Source organism: Megalobrama amblycephala, linkage group LG1 (genome assembly GCF_018812025.1).
Source record: "Megalobrama amblycephala isolate DHTTF-2021 linkage group LG1, ASM1881202v1, whole genome shotgun sequence".
NCBI classification, from domain to species: domain Eukaryota; kingdom Metazoa; phylum Chordata; class Actinopteri; order Cypriniformes; family Xenocyprididae; genus Megalobrama; species Megalobrama amblycephala.
Genome location: NC_063044.1, coordinates 42,165,338 through 42,183,227, shown reverse-complemented (window position 1 = coordinate 42,183,227; position 17,890 = coordinate 42,165,338). Strand labels below are relative to the sequence as shown.

The 17,890-nt window shown below is 35.5% G+C and overlaps 1 protein-coding gene across 2 annotated transcripts; it reads right to left on the bottom strand.

Annotated features, from left to right (window-relative positions):
- Positions 1 to 5,910: 5,910 nt before the first annotated feature.
- ube2ia (ubiquitin-conjugating enzyme E2Ia) lies at positions 5,911 to 17,781 on the bottom strand. 2 transcript variants are annotated; one of them, XM_048193610.1, is made up of 7 exons: positions 17,673 to 17,781; positions 12,555 to 12,649; positions 11,994 to 12,077; positions 11,737 to 11,809; positions 11,524 to 11,633; positions 6,901 to 6,980; positions 5,911 to 6,806 (listed from the first exon to the last, which is right to left on the bottom strand). In XM_048193610.1, the coding sequence occupies exons 2-7, from the start codon at positions 12,618 to 12,620 to the stop codon at positions 6,746 to 6,748; spliced, it is 474 nt and encodes a 157-aa protein (XP_048049567.1). In that variant the 5' UTR covers positions 12,621 to 12,649; positions 17,673 to 17,781; the 3' UTR covers positions 5,911 to 6,745. The 2 variants fall into 2 exon arrangements, with proteins under 2 accessions (XP_048049567.1, XP_048049560.1); XM_048193603.1 differs by having other exon boundaries at positions 17,548 to 17,775.
- Positions 17,782 to 17,890: the final 109 nt, after the last annotated feature.

Genomic DNA, 17,890 nt, shown 5'->3' with positions numbered 1-17,890 from the left:
CTAAGGCATTAATATATGCAGAGAACTTCTATTCCCACCTAATAAAGGACAGCTTCTTGACATTATATAATGTGTGGTAGATCCCCTCAGTGGACAACTGGAGATTTCTGTTAGTTTTTGATAAGTGTTGAAGGTTCAGAATGACCCTTCCGTCTGTTTCCATGGGCACATCATTAGTGCACTGGCCCGGCTGGCACAGACTAAAACAACAGCATAATACAACTACAGCTTCACTTTAAAGATGGGCATGGGAACGGACAGTGCTGGGTATATTACTTACAAATTGTAATCGGTTACTGATTCCAAATTACATGACAAAAATTTTAATTAGTAACATAATACATCACATTACACATTTAAGGTAATGTAATCTGATTACTTTTAGATTACTTTTGACCAAACTCAATTATCACATTGATTTGAAAAGGATAATCTTGAACCATATTGATATAAAATACAAAGAAAAGGAAAATATATAAAACACAAGGATGCGTCAAAGGAATTCCTCTTCCTGGTCTCGGACACCTGAAAATGTGTAATTTCTCATTCAGTGATTCCTAAATCGATATTATATGCAACGATTCTAGATAGTCATTTAAAATTGTAATAGATGTCAGGAGTAAAAGGTCTAAATGGCAATCAGCATTTATGAAACGTGACTGAGAAAAATAATCAACGCCACCGTTTTCAGAGACTCGGAAAGGCATGAGTTGCTTCAATGTCGAGGATGTGTGTAGAGCAGTGTTAATGATTTAATTTGCATTGCAAAACTGTCATTTGCATTGTCTGTTAATCTTATTTATCCAGCTAATCAAAGATGGCAATCAAAAAGGTTACTGTAAGAAACCCCTCAAGACACACAAATTACTCTAAAAGCTTATGAGGACATTCTTATATATTCGACATTATTAGCAAAATGCAGATTGTTCCAAAAGCCCATTGTGTCATGAATGGATGGAGAATATTACTCTCCAATTAGATCTCAAGAAAACATGAGCCATTCTTCCATGAAATAAAGCCAGCACAATGCTAGTGCATTGCTATGAGGTTGCTAAGGTGTTCTGAGTGGTTGTTATGCCATTTTTGTGGTTGCTGTGGTCCGCTGGTTGGTTGCTAGATGGCTAGTCACTAGCCCAAATCAAAGAGCCCATTTCCAAGCTTCTATGATATTTAAAACCCTATAGGTGGCTAAGGACTTTCATTGTAAGCTATAATTCAATGGGATTTTTCCCAAACTCTTAACTTAGATCATGTGGAAAGGTATAGTACACCTTTGATAACAATCTGCAAGATTTAAGCATACCTATAGCACAAACAGGAGGAGTTGCATATTGTAAGTTTTTTGAAAAATCTCACAAATATGAGCAATAGTAATGGTGATGTTTGCCTTAGCAACCAACACCAATTATATAGTGACAGCTTTAGTAATGCTGAGTTTCTGTTATAAAAAGTTATAAAATATCAAAATACGCTTTCAGAAAGAATTAAATAAAACCAGTAATTACCATGAAGTTACACTTTAGAAATCTCTTCCTGCAATTAACTGTCTCTCCACTGACAGGGTTTCCCACTAATAGTTTCTAGCCAATTTCCTTACAGCTCAGGCTGTAGAAATCATGCTGAAAATATTCATAATTGTGCTGACCTCCGCAAGCGCCTGGAGTCCAGTGTTTCCCCCATTTTATCAGAACAGCCTTGACAAGCCCACAGAATTCAATGCTACAATTCTCACAGGAGCACAGTGAGAACACCTTACCAAGTTAATGTCAGCATGATTAAACATTACCTTTGTTAGGAAGAATGCATAATTAGCATGGAAATTCTCCAGCTTTAACATCTCATTTCAATGAGAGAAGGCTTATCAAATTCAGGGCCAGCTAGTGCTTCACCTTTAACATGCAATGTGGGGCATTTTCCCATGGGCATAATAGCTCTCTGACTGTTATATTCCTCTAAGCAACCCAAGAAAACACTGATTTTCAAAGTAGGGGTCCTGGTCTGTAACTGCTAGGCAGCATCTACCTTGGAGTGCTTATCTGATAGGACTAATAAATTAGCACCATCACATATAAGTAGTTTCAAACCAGGGGTCGGTTGCATAAACTGCTAAGACTTGTAAAGTTAGTCAGCCATTTTTTTTTTTCTTTAAGACTGTTCATAACTTTTTAAGCCAGTTACATAAAAACATTGACTGGTCTAATTTAATACCCAAAATATAGAGTGATTAACCCTAACTAACAGCTAGGCACAGCCTTAACATAATGGCTATGCAACTTACCCCAGGTAACATCAAAACAGAACCTCCCAAGTCCCACCGACCGAACCACAATAATGTTGCCTGTCATTTCAGCAACTGGAAGTTATACGCTGCTAACTTCCATATTCTGTGAAAACAGGTCGCATCGCTTCCGGTTTGGGTATTTTTTATGTTTCGTTAAATTTGAAGCTGTTTTACTCAAAGATACCTTCAAAGGAGCGAGCAAATATGAGCATAACAATGTCCATCGCATATTCAGAATGATATCTAAAAGTTTAATTTTCCTTCTCACTAATATTTAGATATTTAAATTGAATAAAGCGGCAAAAAATGAAAAGAGCTAGCTAGGTTAGCTGATTACCTCAAATGTCCATAGATATCGGCGTCAGTTCGGTACTGCCGTTAACACTTTCTCCGACAAGCAGATGTAATGCGACCTGCTTGTTCATGTGACGTCCGGCATAAAGCCTATTGATCTCATAAAAGGCCAATATTCCTGTAGTTATGAGCCTCATAACTCTATGGCACCCCGGTTAAAAAGAACCTAAACCAAAATCTATTTAAAACACATTTCATACCGAGTATAGGCTACTTCAAATCCACATTTATTATCATCACTTGATATAACTGAACTTCATTTGTAGTAGCCTTTATTGCACAATGCACATTTCTTAAAAGAGTGCCTAAAATGTTTTAACATCACTAAGAATTGTATGATCTCTGAATATCTTTCATTTAAAGACGGATATATAAAGTGTAGCCTACCTAGAGTAGGCTATTTGCAATGGTTCCACTTTAGCACAATCAAATATACTTATGGACTTCAGGACTACTTCCGCACAATTAACGAGCATTAAGTACAGAATTAGTTTTTCCAATTAGCAGACTTTAAGTATACCAGTTTAGTAGACCAAAAGTACTATTACAGGGTATTTTTAAGCACAAATATGTAAATATATTTGTAATATACATAAAATAAATGTATTTCAAATATATTTTAGCATATTTTTCACTAGGGACTGCACTGTCATATTGGTTCATCAATATCATGCTCAAAACAGGAGTGCTGAAACTATTGTTCGAGTCAAAAGCAGACTCAAATGTACATGAGAAATTTGTAAACAAAACATCAATTGACAATATGCATTTATTATTGTTGCTAACAATAATAAAATGGTATCCATTGGTATTTTCAAATGTTTTCCAATTCCTGTTGACTTAAACATTAAAATGTTATTATTATTATTTTTTTTTTCATCATTTACTTCTTTAATATGACTACTATTATTAGTAATGTGCCAGGCGTTCCTACACATTTTCCTCTTCAAAATTCCATACTTTTCCATACTCAAATTTCCTTTCAAACAATTTCTACCATTGATAAGCCTTGGTCTCCTTTTCTGTGTTTTCTCTGCTTCATGTTTGTAGTCCGGGTCCTACAGTCTTTTAGTGATTTTTAAGTGTTTGATTGTTGAGATATAGTTTTGTATTTAGTATTCACATTTATTATTATTATTTTTTTTAATATAAAATAATATTATTATTATTATTATTATTATTATTATTATTAATAATAGGCACCAGGGCTGAGCATCGACAAATTTTGATTTGAGAAGCTTGTGATTTGATTACCTTTGATTTAGTATTGATTAATTTGGGGCCTATCAGGTACAGTACATGGGAAATTTCCTCAAAGAAAAAAAATAAATAAAATCAACTAAATCTGTAAACTATACAGGGAACCACAGCTGGTTCATCTTTATAATATGAGATTAAAGAGATTAGATATATTAAAATTGATTTGTAAGCTACTTTCATATAGGCTAAATTACACATAAGGAAGTTTTTATAATAACATTATGATACATTTTTAATGACAATTATTTTTCTACTTTTTTTTTATTTATTTTTTTTAAATGTAGGCCTAAACATTTAAATGGTGGCTGTCATATGGATTTATACATTCAATATTGAAGCACATTTTAAGTACAAATACAATGAATATGCAATAGCCTATAGTGCATATATTTAACAAAATGCTCCTCTCAAAGTTCATTTTTGTACCTAAATAATGAGCTTTTGGACATTGAACGGCTTTTCTGAGGTAGGCTAAATGTGATTTTTACAAGCTTTTGACGCCTTTCTGCCATTGAAACATTGCATGTGACAGGATACAGATTTCGGTAAGTTGTACTGTATCTTTTAACACATTCGGATGTTTAATCGTTTATTTTGTGTTTTAACGAGTAAAGCGGAAGAGATGGTTGGTTCACGAGCGCTACAGCGATCTGTCACGCCACAGAGCACCAAGATCGATTGCGACTCACTCCAGTTTATGGGAAAGTAGCCCATTTTCGATTCTTATGAGAATCTTGTGACACACACTCTCACCCTGGGAAAAAATAAATAAATAAATAAATAAAATATTCTAAATGATTCATATAAATGACTAATTTTGCTTCAAAATGGCCAATATCACCAAAAAGTGACTAGTTTGCAGGTATGATAAATTAGAAAACTGAATAGAGCCAATAGTCTGGAAACAAATATTTTTCCATACTTTTCCAAACAGCATAGGAACCCCTGCACATACCACATGTACAAGTCAAGTTCTTTACCGTACACTGTAAAAAATGACCGTGATTTTAACAGTAAAAGACTGTAAAAATGCTGCGGTGAAAAACTGTTGATTGGTTTACAGAAAGTTTCCGTACTATATACGGTGAATAACTGTAATAGATTTAACGGTACATTTAATGTAATTTTACGGTAAAATACCGTTAAATTCACAGTTTTTGGAAGTGAAAAATAACAATTCATTGTAAAATTTACAGTGAAAAACCGTATATTGACATTCCCACAATTCCCTGCGTGATACTTCACATTTGATATATTTTTGTTGAAATAACTCTGTTTCTTCTTAGTTTTTCTCATTTTTTTCTAATCAGTTATGTACATTAGGGTTTTATGTTACATCTAATGTTGTTAAATTAATGTTTATTGCATTTTTAAAATTTCATGCATGTTACCATGATGGTGTTTAGTGTGTGTGTGTGAATGACACGGTGTGCACCTTCTATATATTAGTATTGTCCTCCTCAGCTTGTGGAAGAGCTGCTTGTGATGAACTTTGATTCATCATGTGACTCTTATCACCACTGTGTTTGGTGACTGTCAGTGTATTATAAAGGTACAAAACAGATATTAGTACTTCATTAGGTTAGTAAATTAACATTATATCAGTTAATGAAATACATTATTTTACCGTAAATTTAACAGATTTAAAATGTAAAATTCACATGTAACTCCGTAAGTATGTTTACGGTTTGATGTCATTTTTACAGTATTGTTCTGGTAACCACAGCTGCCGGTATTTTTCCGTAGAAACAACGGGATTTTTTTTTTTACAGTGTAGACATTCAATTCCCACCCAAAAAGTTATTCGACATCTGTTGGTTTCCACTCACTACATACAACAAAAAACCTAGACAAAATTCAACCTCTTGAAATCAATCCATTCCAGTCCCATAGAAGTCTTTGTACATAAAGAGTGACCATGACCAAGAACCATGAGAAGACTCACCTTTCAAGCATGGTTGAAATCAATCCATTCATGTTGTGAACCATGTGAAGAATGTACCTGCAGTCACGACTGGCTTTGTATAAACATTTTTATTTACTCTATACACTTACATGAACAAAACACCATATAAACACAAAGAGACTGATGCAGCGGTTAACTAACCAACCATTTGATTCAGAGGCCTTTTACTTAAGTCTTTTTTTTTTCTTTTTCCTTTTTTTGTGAAACACAGACGGCCGAGGCAGCACAATGCTATGATACTGAACGGTACATGCTTAGTACACTGCCTGCATCAGGAATGGAAATCTCTCTATAGACACTAATTCAAAGTAAAGAAAGTATAAAAGTATCATTTTACAGCAGTTGAAATACTGACATTAATAGCAAGTTTTAAATCATTAAAACCATGAAAGAGACTAAGGAGGCCAGTCTGAAAGAAAACAAAGATTAAGCGAAACAAAAGTTTTAGGCTCATGCCTCTGCATCTGTGGAATATCATTTCTTCTGCATGTGGATGTTTATTGTGCCTTTTTGTAAATATGTAGCACTGTTACCAAGTAACCCCACCCACAAAAAAAAAAAAAAAAAAAAAGAAAAGAAAAAAAAAAAAGCCACACCTCACACAACTTAGTGTGAACTCCTCTGCTGTGGATTTGCCCAACTGGGAAGAAAAATAAAAATAAAAATATACATATATAAATATATTATACAAAAGGCCAAATTTAAAACCTCCAGGAAGAGTTTTTTAGGACGAGCATCAGTGGATCAACAATGGCACGACACATTCATTTCTTTAAGCCCAGCAGTAAATCAGTATGAAGTGGATATGATTTGTAAAGGGGGAGTAACAGGGGTGAGGAGACCTGGTCAAAACCCATTTCCATTACAGTGCGAAATCTTGAGGTTTACGGCGAGAACTTTTTGGCTTGTGCTCTGACCCTTTTTTCATACTCCACTCTGTTTTGGCTGAAACAGAAATGCAAACACAAGATTCATAACAAAGGCAATAAGCATTTCAGTCACAACAGGCAAGACTATATTTGAACTGGGAGGTGCGTACCAGTAAATTGTGTATGCCTCAGCCTGTGCGGGGTCCTGAATATTTGGTTCATTAAGGAGTTCTTGGATTCCTAGCAAGATCTAAAAATATAAAGAAGATGTGGAGCTTCATGAGATAATACTGCCCTCTTCAGGAACGCATTGGCTTATGGAGATAAAAAAAAAAAAAAAAAAAAAAAAAAAAAAAAAAAAACCCCACACACCACAAATCCATGCAACATTTGTAGTTCAAATCTTCCAAAAACAAAAAAAAAAAAAACCATCACTTAAATAGAAAGTCCAATGAAACAATTCGTCCTTAAATATCTTGAATTACACTTTGTTATTGGAGATACCATTTGAATGGACCTTTAACAAATGTGTCAATTTTAGGGGTGTTAATTTTTCATGTTCGTATTTTTTACTGAATGACAAGACGCTCGTTAACCAATCATTAACCGGCAAGATTGTTAAATCTGAATTAAATTAGAAAACGATAAGTGTCTGTGACTCACAAAAAAATAAACATTTGTTTTCCAGGGGTTTAGATTTCATGCGCAAATAGCAGTATAAAACAAAGAGGATTCACATATCGTCAAATCACGCACCTGCTTTTTAATTTTGTAATTTCATTTGAATAACATGTGAGATTTTGGATTTGTGGATTTTTATTTTGAAGTAAAATAAGAAGGCCCCCAAAAGGAGGCCCCAAGTGGCATGTTGTTACACGTGTCATTTTATTTAATAATTATTGTCATTTATGGAATTAAATAAGCCCATTAAGCTACATTTCAGACATCTATGCTTTCATTAAAATCTACAGGTTATTTGAGTGAAATCATTCAATTTGATTTCACAGCGTTTCTATTATGGCATCTCTTCAATTAAAGTAAGGGCAATTAAATATGTAAATATTCATATGGCCGCACATAGGTCATTAAATAATTTTTCCTTTCAGATAAATCTTTTACTGGGATTCTGCTTTGTCATTGGTTATTTGATCACTCAACTAAATTGTCAAAACAATAACTTATTAGCAAATGTTTTTTATTTCCTACAATAACACATTTGTTGATGCATCTAAATAAAGTAAATCCCCATTGCTCTATATGCCGACTTTCAGTTCGTTATTTTGACGCACTCCACAAACAAGAACACGGAACGGAAACAAAGACTGTAGTAAGCGCATCCTGTTTGTTTTCTTTATTTTACAAACGCACAAGGTTTTGTTTGTATTGTGAAAGTACACAAAAGTAGACCCTTTACAGTTTCAAATGATTCCGTATCTTACTCTTTTTCCGAAGGACCATAAATGGAGTATTCTAAACGGTTTCCACTAGGGCTGGGACAATAAATCATTCAGTCATGAATCGAGTAATGATTCTGGATCGACTCTGAGACTTTCTGAACGCGTCACGATTTTCTCTCATATCGATCCGGAGCTTCGTTTTTTAACAGCAGATGGCACTAAGTGCTTTAGAAACAGCTATACTCTGCTTGCTTCCAATTCCTTACACACACACACCCCACTTAAAGGTGATGTAGAACGTCTTTTTAAAATATGTAATATAAGTCTAAGGTGTCCCCTGAATGTGTCTGAAGTTTCAGCTCAAAATACCCCATAGATTTTTTTTTTTTTTTTTATTAATTTTTTTAACTGCCTATTTTGGGGCATCATTAAATATGAGCCAATTTAGGCTGCGGCCCCTTTAAATTCTCACGCTCTCCGCCCACAGAGCTTGCGCTTGCCTTAAACAGTGCATAAACAAAGTTCACACAGCTAATATAACCCTCAAAATGGATCTTTACAAAGTGTTCGTCATGCAGCATGTCTAATCGCTTAAGTATGGTATTTATTTGGATGTTTACATTTGATTCTGAATGAGTTTGATAGTGCTCCGTGGCTAAAGCTAACATTACACACTGTTGGAGAGATTTACAATGAATGAAGTTGCGTTTATGAATTATACAGACTGCAAGTGTTTAAAAATGAAAATAACGACAGTCTTGTCTCTGTGAATACAGTAAGAAACGATGGTAACTTTAACCACATTTAACAGTACATTTACAACATGCTAACGAAACATTTAGAAAGAATTTACAAACACCACTAAAAATATCATGTTATCATGGATCATGTCAGTTATTATTGCTCCATCTGCCATTTTTCACTATTGTTCTTGCTTGCTTACCTAGTCTGATGATTCAGCTGTGCACAGATCCAGACGTTAATACTGGCTGCCCTTGTCTAATGCCTTGAACATGGGCTGGCATATGCAAATATTGGGGTCATACATATTAATGATCCCGACTGTTACGTAACAGTGTTATGTTGAGATTCGCCTGTTTTTCGGAGGTCTTTTAAACAAATTAGATTTACACAAGGAGGAAACAATGGAGTTTGAGACTCACTGTATGTTATTTCTGTGTACTGAACTCTTGTTATTCAACTATGCCAAGATAAATTCAATTTTTAATTTAATTTTAATTCTTCATAAGCGTTTGAGTGTGCGGGTAAAAGCTAGCCTAGAGCGTCATCTGCTGTTAAAAACAAGGCTCAGAATCGATTCCAGAGACTTGCGATGCATTCAGAAAATCTCAATTTATTCTCCCAGCCCTAGTTTCCACAGTTACAAAGATACAATTCAAGTGATCGCACCGGCGCCACACACACAAGCCCCATCCAAATACCCACACTCGCGGTCTTGGCCACTTGAGAGCGCATGCAGACGAAGGAAGTAAGTGCGCAAGACTGTCCCATGTCTTAAAAAAAAAAATGCCCAAGTGCAGTGCCCTTAACACATACACTAAACACACCATTTTGAATACCGCTCCGGAGCGCTATTTGAGGCTAGCGTATCCCATCATGCATTATGTTCGGGAACTCGCATGCCCCGAAATCACGAAATTTCAAGGAAAACATTCGACTGCAAGTTAAATTAATTATATTACATATAATTTGGTAGGAAAATATAAAGTGTTGCACATTTTATTGATGTAAAGATGGGTAGGCTATGTGTATTTTGTTCATAATTTGCAACTGCTTTTTATCACTTAAAGAAGCACCACAATTTTAATATTGCGTCTTCTGTTAGTTACATAGCGACCACTGAACAGACATTTAGAAGTATTTTAAAATGCAAAGCATTGAAAATAATAAAGCTCTGTAAACGCTTGCATTTTTTTGCAAGACTCTAAGTGTCCCATCGGGTAATCAAAAGTTCTACACACACTTGCAGTCCTCACGCCCATTTGAACACTTGAGCCAAATACAGGAAATGCGTCATGCAAGTAGACAAGTGGTCAAGAGCAAAGACTGCAAGTGTGGGTATTCGGACAGGGCTACACTCTAAAATTGCTAACCTAACGTCGCGGCCTGGTCAACATGAAAAAAAGAAGTCAGCCAAACATATAAAAAAAAACCTGACACTGCTCAATTTTAATAGTCCATGGTACACTATGTGCAATTCAGCATGAGCACCGTCCCACTGTGGTCACCGTGATTTTGCCAAGTAAGACATGTTCCTGGATCAACATATTTATATCTGAAACATTCTTGTCTGAAAATTTGATCCTAACCCCATTCCTTCCCCTAAACCTATCCCTACCCATAATTTATCCCTAAAACCAGAGAGAAATGATAGGTGAATAACAATGACATAGAAGCACCTAACCCTGGTTCTAAGTCTAAACTTGACAAACTGTAATCCTTTCCACTCAAATCTGATTGGAATGTTGTTCCAAGAACATGTTGTACTTGGTTAAAAAAAAAAAAAAAAAACACACCACATTCACCGCCCCACTGTGGTGTTTTTATGGCAAAAACATTTCTGCTCATGTGAAGGATGATGTTTTATGTTGATGCTGGAACGCGAGAAAAGTACAAAGTCTACTTTGGTGTCCAAATATATCAAATATGGAAACATTTGGATTCGTGCCAAATGAGCAAGGTTGTCTACATGAGCTCAACACTGTGTTCTGTTTTCTTGCTGGATTAACCATGCAGCAAAATGCTTTCAAAAGTTACTTAAAGGGTTAGTTCACCCAAAAGTGAAATTTCTGTCATGAATTAATCATCCTCATATCGTTCCACATCCATAAGTTTTGCACGTCAACTCAACGCACACGCGTGTGTTCACCAGAGCATCACGACATGCGTTTTGTGTTTGCGCGAGAGCTGACATTGTTGCATGAACATGGTTTGGATAATGTTATTTTGTAAATAAAGTGGTAAATTATGATTTTTTTGCATAAACAAAGCACTCACATTGCTTCATAAAATTGAGTTTAAGCCACTGGGAGTCACATGAAGTACTTTGATGTTTTTCCTACCTTTCCGGACCTTGAAGTGGTAGTTGTGTTGGATATCTATAGAGGGACGGAAACCTCTCAGACTTTATCAAAATTATCTTAATTTGTGTTCCAAAGATGAACGAAGGTCTTCTGGATGTGAAACGACACCAGGGGGAGTAATAATTTTTGGGTAAACTAACCCTTTAAGATTATTTTTAAACCATTAAACTGATAATATTAATCAGTCAAAATTAACCAGTTAATGAGCATCCCTAGTCAATTTACAAATTTTTTTTTTTTTTTTTTTTTTTTTTTTTTTTTTTTTTTTAGGGGTGCAGCCTTTACAGCTTACCTGCTTGATTGTAATGGCAGGCCTCCAGTCTTTGTCTTCCTCTAAAATAGACAAGCACACGGTACCAGACGGATATACATTCGGATGGAATAAAGGAGGCTCAAATTTACCTGTAGAAAAAGTCACATGATAAAAATCTGGCACAATTAAAAACACCACAATGTGCATATAAAGTACAGATAACAGATTAGCCCCACTGGACATCTGATTTACACTTTGGTGGAGAGGAAGGATAGTCGTCCTTGAACAGCATCCGGAGTTTGAATAAGCCTCCCTCCCACGGTGTCTGAGAAGAAAAATAAAAAGGTACTCATTTACTTAACATTTCGTTTAACATACAAATGACATTCAGCAGTCACTGAGAAAGAAAAGGGGGGGGGGGGGGGGGGGGGGGAGCACAGGATTTTATATGGATGTACATACCAGGCAAAAACAGTTATCTGTACTGTAAACATCAAAATGGCAATTACCCCTTTTTTCCCTGGGATGGCACACTCCCAGTTCATCAAGTTCATAGTTCCATCAGGGTTTTTTGTTGGTACGGCTACAAAACCCTGAAAAATGAGAGAAACTTTTTCTCTTTTTTTTCTTTCTTTTTTTTTGTGGAAATCATGTAGGTGGCTTCAAGTTTCAAAATGTCAAACTATTTAATCTATGGTCTCATTTATGTGAGCACATACACCCCAACAGTTTCAATAGTGACTTCTCAGCTGAAAAAAAAAAAAAAAAAAAAAAAAAAAAATTAAATAAAAGCGACATGTTAAAATAACAACTTCTCCAACGCAAATGGAAAGCGCTACCCTTCAGTAACCCCTTCGTTGCTTTTCCGCCAAAGGTTAATACTTCAGCTCTAAATAAATTAATAAGACATGTTTCTAAAAATGTTGATTTGGAACTGATAAAAAGACCCTCCACAGGTCTACACAAAGCCTGTTGCTTCTCAAACATTAAAAAGTAAAACAAAACCTCATCTCTCCCTCTTAATTTCTGTACAACAGCCTCACATCCGTGATCGGAAACATCATACTTACAAAAGGATGGTCTTTCCGCCAAGCCTTTCGTTCTTGTGCGAGACGACTTAACGCTATACCAGACATGACTTGTGGCCCGCTAAATGATTGAAAACCTGCAAAAGAGAAACAATATTTCAATATATATTTATAATAAATTTATTTTAATACTTCCATTTGGACCTTTTTTAAAATATTACATTAATTGCAATCTCAATGGTTGAGAACAAAGGTAAACCTTAAAACTACATTGGGTTCAAACCAAAGAGGAAACGTCATTTTAGAGTCTGAAACATATCTAGGGAGCGTTTAAATTTTTTATTTCCTAAGAACATAGCAGTGAAACTGTAGCAGTGGCGATACACACTTGATTATGGCTCTATTACAGAATGTGTGTACATTTCACAATCTCCATCATTGCAAAATCTGACTGAATCATACAAATCCTGGTCCTCTCAATCAAAAGGTCCTGGAGTCCCCTAGCACGTGTGACTATGTACAGTATAAATGAAGCATGTGCTAATTGTATCAGCAGTGATAAGGCTATTAACCATTTGACTGAACACGTTTTCCAACTTAATACATTTGTAAAAACCTGTTGTCATTGCCTCTGGGGTTTCTAGTTATAACATATTGCAGCTCGCCCTTCAATTCAATGAAGTTCAAACAAGATGGTTTTATGATTGATGACACTGAGGGTTTGATCATCATGAGTCAAAATGAGCGTGCGTCACAGTGTTTACATCTTTTCACTGTTACCAAACAACTACCACACAATGTCTTTTTTTTTTTTTTTTTTTTTCCCGATAAATTCAGAGGCTGTTAACTTTATTAAAGACACCCTGTGGTGAAGATTTTAATGTTGTTTATATGTCTAGGTGTTGTTTTTAATAAGCTTTAAGTAGGGCTGGACGATATGGCCAAAATTTATATCACGATATAATTCTTAATTTCGGTCGATACAATATAATTCCGATATCGATATGAACTATATAGCCTCAGAAAAACTGCCAAGAATGGCCACAACGGATGTCTGTACCTACAAACATCTGAAAAATGAATTTGCCAAATCTATGAAATCTCTTCCTATAAAACTATGTAATATTTTAGAAATAAAAACAGTACAAATAAATTTATGTTCAGCTTTTATTTGTATTTAGCCTTCATACAAACATAAAAATAAACAAGACTCACTCACTTTAGTAATATTAATATCTTTCACATTAAACTATAATGTAGGCTGATTTTATTATTCTTAAAGGGTCATGAAACCCCAAAACACTTTTTTTTTTTTTTTTTTAGATGTAAACATATGTATAGGCTGCACATCATTGAAAACACTAAAGGTACTCATTAATGTTATTCATAAGTGAAAAATTTGTTATTTTTGCATTTTCAGAGCGATTTCTGTATTGTTTGAAACGTAATCGCGTACTTTAGGCCCAAGTATGGGCATGGTCGAACATGCTGACGTAGACCATTTCGAGCGAATCTCGTCATATATATTCATGACATAAAGCTCATTTAATCCAATCACTGCGCTGTAGTATGAATAAGATTATAATTGCGGTATTATGCATGAGGAAGTATCACTTCTCTCGCCTCAGTCTGTTGTCATTCAGAGACATATCGTTGGTGTTTGTTTGCTCAGTGCTACAACACAATGTGTTTTCCTGCGACGCGACCAGAGCAGAGGTTTGTGTGCATGTGGATTGTTTTGCTGTGATCTACCAGCACAAATGGAAAATGTTTGCGTGATATCGCATTACAGCAGAGAATTCAAATGTCACTAAAGTGCGGCTCATTCACCTCTGCCTGCTCTAGCTGCGTTCAAACGCGCGAGCCATATAGGCTATGTTTCCTTCAGCACAGCACGTGTTGTTTGTATTTTGCTCGCGATGCGGTCAGAACTTGAGTTTGAATACGAACACATGGAAAATACGATTGTTTTTATGATATACAGGCGGAGCGCGCATATGCTCGGTTTCAGCGCTGCGCTCCACGACGAGTTTAATAACACTAGCCACGTGACACATAGTTCATACAGAATAAAGTATCCGTGTTTAAAGTTTTTATTTCACAGATTCTCCTGCACCAAACATTAACCAGCACGGTGTAGTTATGCACACATACTTTCATCAAGTTGTGGAAGCTTGTTCCGTCGCATTTGCATCAGATGTACTCATTTTGTCAAACTTGCCGCGTTCGCGTTTGATCTTACCGTACAACTGCTGAGCACTGGCTGCTGGTTAATGTCTCTGTGGTGTACGTCATCACGCAAATAGCCAATCGCGTTCTGCTCTTTCTAACGGCTGCGCCTGATATATGCTGTAATGTATATATCGAAATACCGGAAATGTGTTTAAAAGTCATATCACCGTTATCGAAAAAAATTATATCGCGATATATATTGATATTGAATTATTGTCCAGCCCTAGCTTTAAGACATGTGCAAATTCATAAGTCAACACCATTGCCGAGTACTTTCTCTTTAAAACCGCAGTGATCGACAGACAGTTTCAAAAACGCAGTTTGAAAAACCGCTGGTGTTTCTGACGTCACAAACTACCTTGTAACCAATCCCGTCAACGTGCCGGCAGACTTAAACTTGGCTAGTCTTGAGACTCCCTTGCACAGTCAGTTAGTGTTATGTTTATCACAGTATATTCTTCTGTTAATGTGAAAATTCATGTAGATTTAGCAATATTGCAGGTGTATGATGTATATAACGACGTTATGATGAACTATATGTCTTTCTCCACGGACGTTCTGAGCTGTTCGAAGCGTTTCTAAGGATACTGACTGTTAGAAGGCAGCTGTCTGACTCATGAACTGGAACATTGCATTAGCCGTTTGATAACGCAGTAAAGCAATCATATCAATTACCACTACGCATGTTGTAAAGAGTGATACCAGTCGTGCAGCGTTTACCTCAATAAGTTGACCGAGTGGCTCTCTGAGCTCATGCGAGTGAGTGGAGGCGGGGCTAATTAACATACTCATAGATCAGAATATACTAAATGAAGCAAGGGTGTAGCATTACTATTTTAAGGCACAATTATTTTCTTTCCACAGGAGAAAAAAAAAAAAAAAAAAAAAAAAAAAAAAAAAAGGTTTAAATATGTAATTTGGGTGATCAAAGATGAGCTTTGTGTAGGGTTGAGATTTGGTTCCATGTATCAGTTGTTGGTTTTTGAGACTTAAATTTTTTTTTTTTTTTTTTTTTTTTTTTTTGTGCACTTGCAGTTAATTTTAAGAAAGGGGCAGAGTTTAAGCAGACGAAATGAGTCCAGCATGTGTCACCTGTGGTTTCACTGGAAGATCTAATTATGATTAAACATTGATTAAATTTATACTTTTTATATGTATATATATATATATATATATATATATATATATATATATATATATATATATATATATATATATATATATATATATATATATATATATATATATATATATATATATAATAAAAAAAAATAAATTGTTCACAACAAGACATAGAATAGACATTTAGAAAATACAAAAGATATATTGTGGTATAAGGTGCATTTTCACTTCATGTCAACTTTAAAGCGAATGTGCAAGTCGATTTGCGGCAGAAGAGTATCCTTTGACCTGACGCGCAACGTAATGACGAACACTGAGGCGCAGAGGAGAGAGCAAAACAAAACACCGGTCACTGATAAGTCTAAAATTATATTTTTAAAGCAAAATTTTGGAGGATTTCAATATAAGAGGAGCTTAAATTTGTTGCACAGTCCTATTTGTTTGAACCACGAGAGGAGTCTAAGCTTACGATACTCATGTCCTGCGTCATACATCGCATCACAGGATTACTCATTTGCCGCAAATCGACTTGTGCATTCTGCATACGGTCGTCCGCCGGAAGCTAGCTATTTGAAATTATATATAATTTTTTTTTTTTTTCCCAGAAGGCTTTTATTAATCCACTGGAGTTGTATGGATTACTTTTTTTTTTGTTTGTTTGTTTGTTTGTTTTTTTTTGTTTGTTTTTTTAAATGGATGCACTTTTTTTGTCTTCAAAATTTGGGCTTCCATTCACAACCATTATAAACCTTGGAGGACTAAGGATATTTTTAAATACATCTCTGATTGTGTTCATCTGAAAGATAGTCAAATACACCTAGGATGGCTTGAGGGTGAATAAATCAGGGGCTAATTTTCATTTTTGGGTGAACTAACCCTTTAAGATGAGCTGATAACCGTTAAGCAAACCGTGTAGGTCGATTATTAGCAGAAAATGAAAATCTATAAGAGACGACAATGTATAAACGGAGAAGCGAGAATATATATATATATATATATATATATATATGAAAAAAAAAAGAGAAAATGTTTTCATAATCAACGCATGCGAAAGTGATAGTTTAACCCGACCCGACAATGTGTCAAATTAAGAGGTCGTTAATTCTAATAAGAGGAGTTGATAACCATTATCATACAAACATGTATATTAAATCGCTGAAAATAATTTGCAGAAAGTTAAAATCCATAATTAAAGTGTATTGTAGATCTTGGGTGAGAGAACAATGCATAAATGGAGAAGCGAGGACGCAAAAGAAAAATAGCAGTGCAAATTACTCCCAGGGTTTCCATAGTTAGCTCAATCGAAGCAACTGACTATACTGAATATGCTGTTCGCCTATGTTTGATTAGAGTAAAGAGCAAATAACCCGCACTGAATTAGTCTACCTGTCAGATGCGCATTTTTTTGCGCGATGCCGCACAGCAGCGGCGGACTCAACCAAATCACGCTTTGCTGCGAATAACTGCTCGCGTCAAACTACACGGACGGAGCTGTTTATTATGCACGTGTGCAATTACATGTTTATAATACATGCGCGATTTGTAATTTATCGCGTCGCGTGCGGTCTGGATAGGCTGTTAGCCTAGCATAGCTGGCTAGCTAACAAGACCCGCAAACAAAAAACACCGCAAACTACAGTAAACGTTCACAAATTAACCCGTTTTTTTACATCAGACATACCTTTTCAGTGAAGAGGAGTACCGTACTCTAGATCAAGAGCCGTTTAATGTGAAATTCGCGTCAAACTCAAAGCAAAAATCTAGCGAAGTTTCCCTCCTGGAGAAAAAGAAAACACAGACATTTACCCAAGATAATTAGGACCCGTGAGCGCACGCGCAGATGCCTGCATGAAACTTTCAACAATATCCATATATAATGAGGAAAATTGAATGGATTGTTTCCTATAATTACAGGCTGATGAATTGCAAGGTATTCCCTATAAACGCAAGCTGATGGATATCACCTGAACGTCCAATTTAAAGCAAAACACGAACAATTAATTAATTAACGAAACAATGCAACT

Bases quoted from the DNA above. Each gene is read 5' to 3' on its own strand.
- ube2ia (XM_048193610.1), bottom strand. From the start codon at position 12,620: ATGTCTGGTATAGCGTTAAGTCGTCTCGCACAAGAACGAAAGGCTTGG. The intron at 12,078-12,554 runs GTAAGTATGATG...CTCATTTTTCAG, and splicing joins GGCGGAAAGACCATCCTTTT to GGTTTTGTAGCCGTACCAAC. The intron at 11,810-11,993 runs GTAATTGCCATT...TTTTCTTCTCAG, and splicing joins CCATCCCAGGGAAAAAAGGG to ACACCGTGGGAGGGAGGCTT.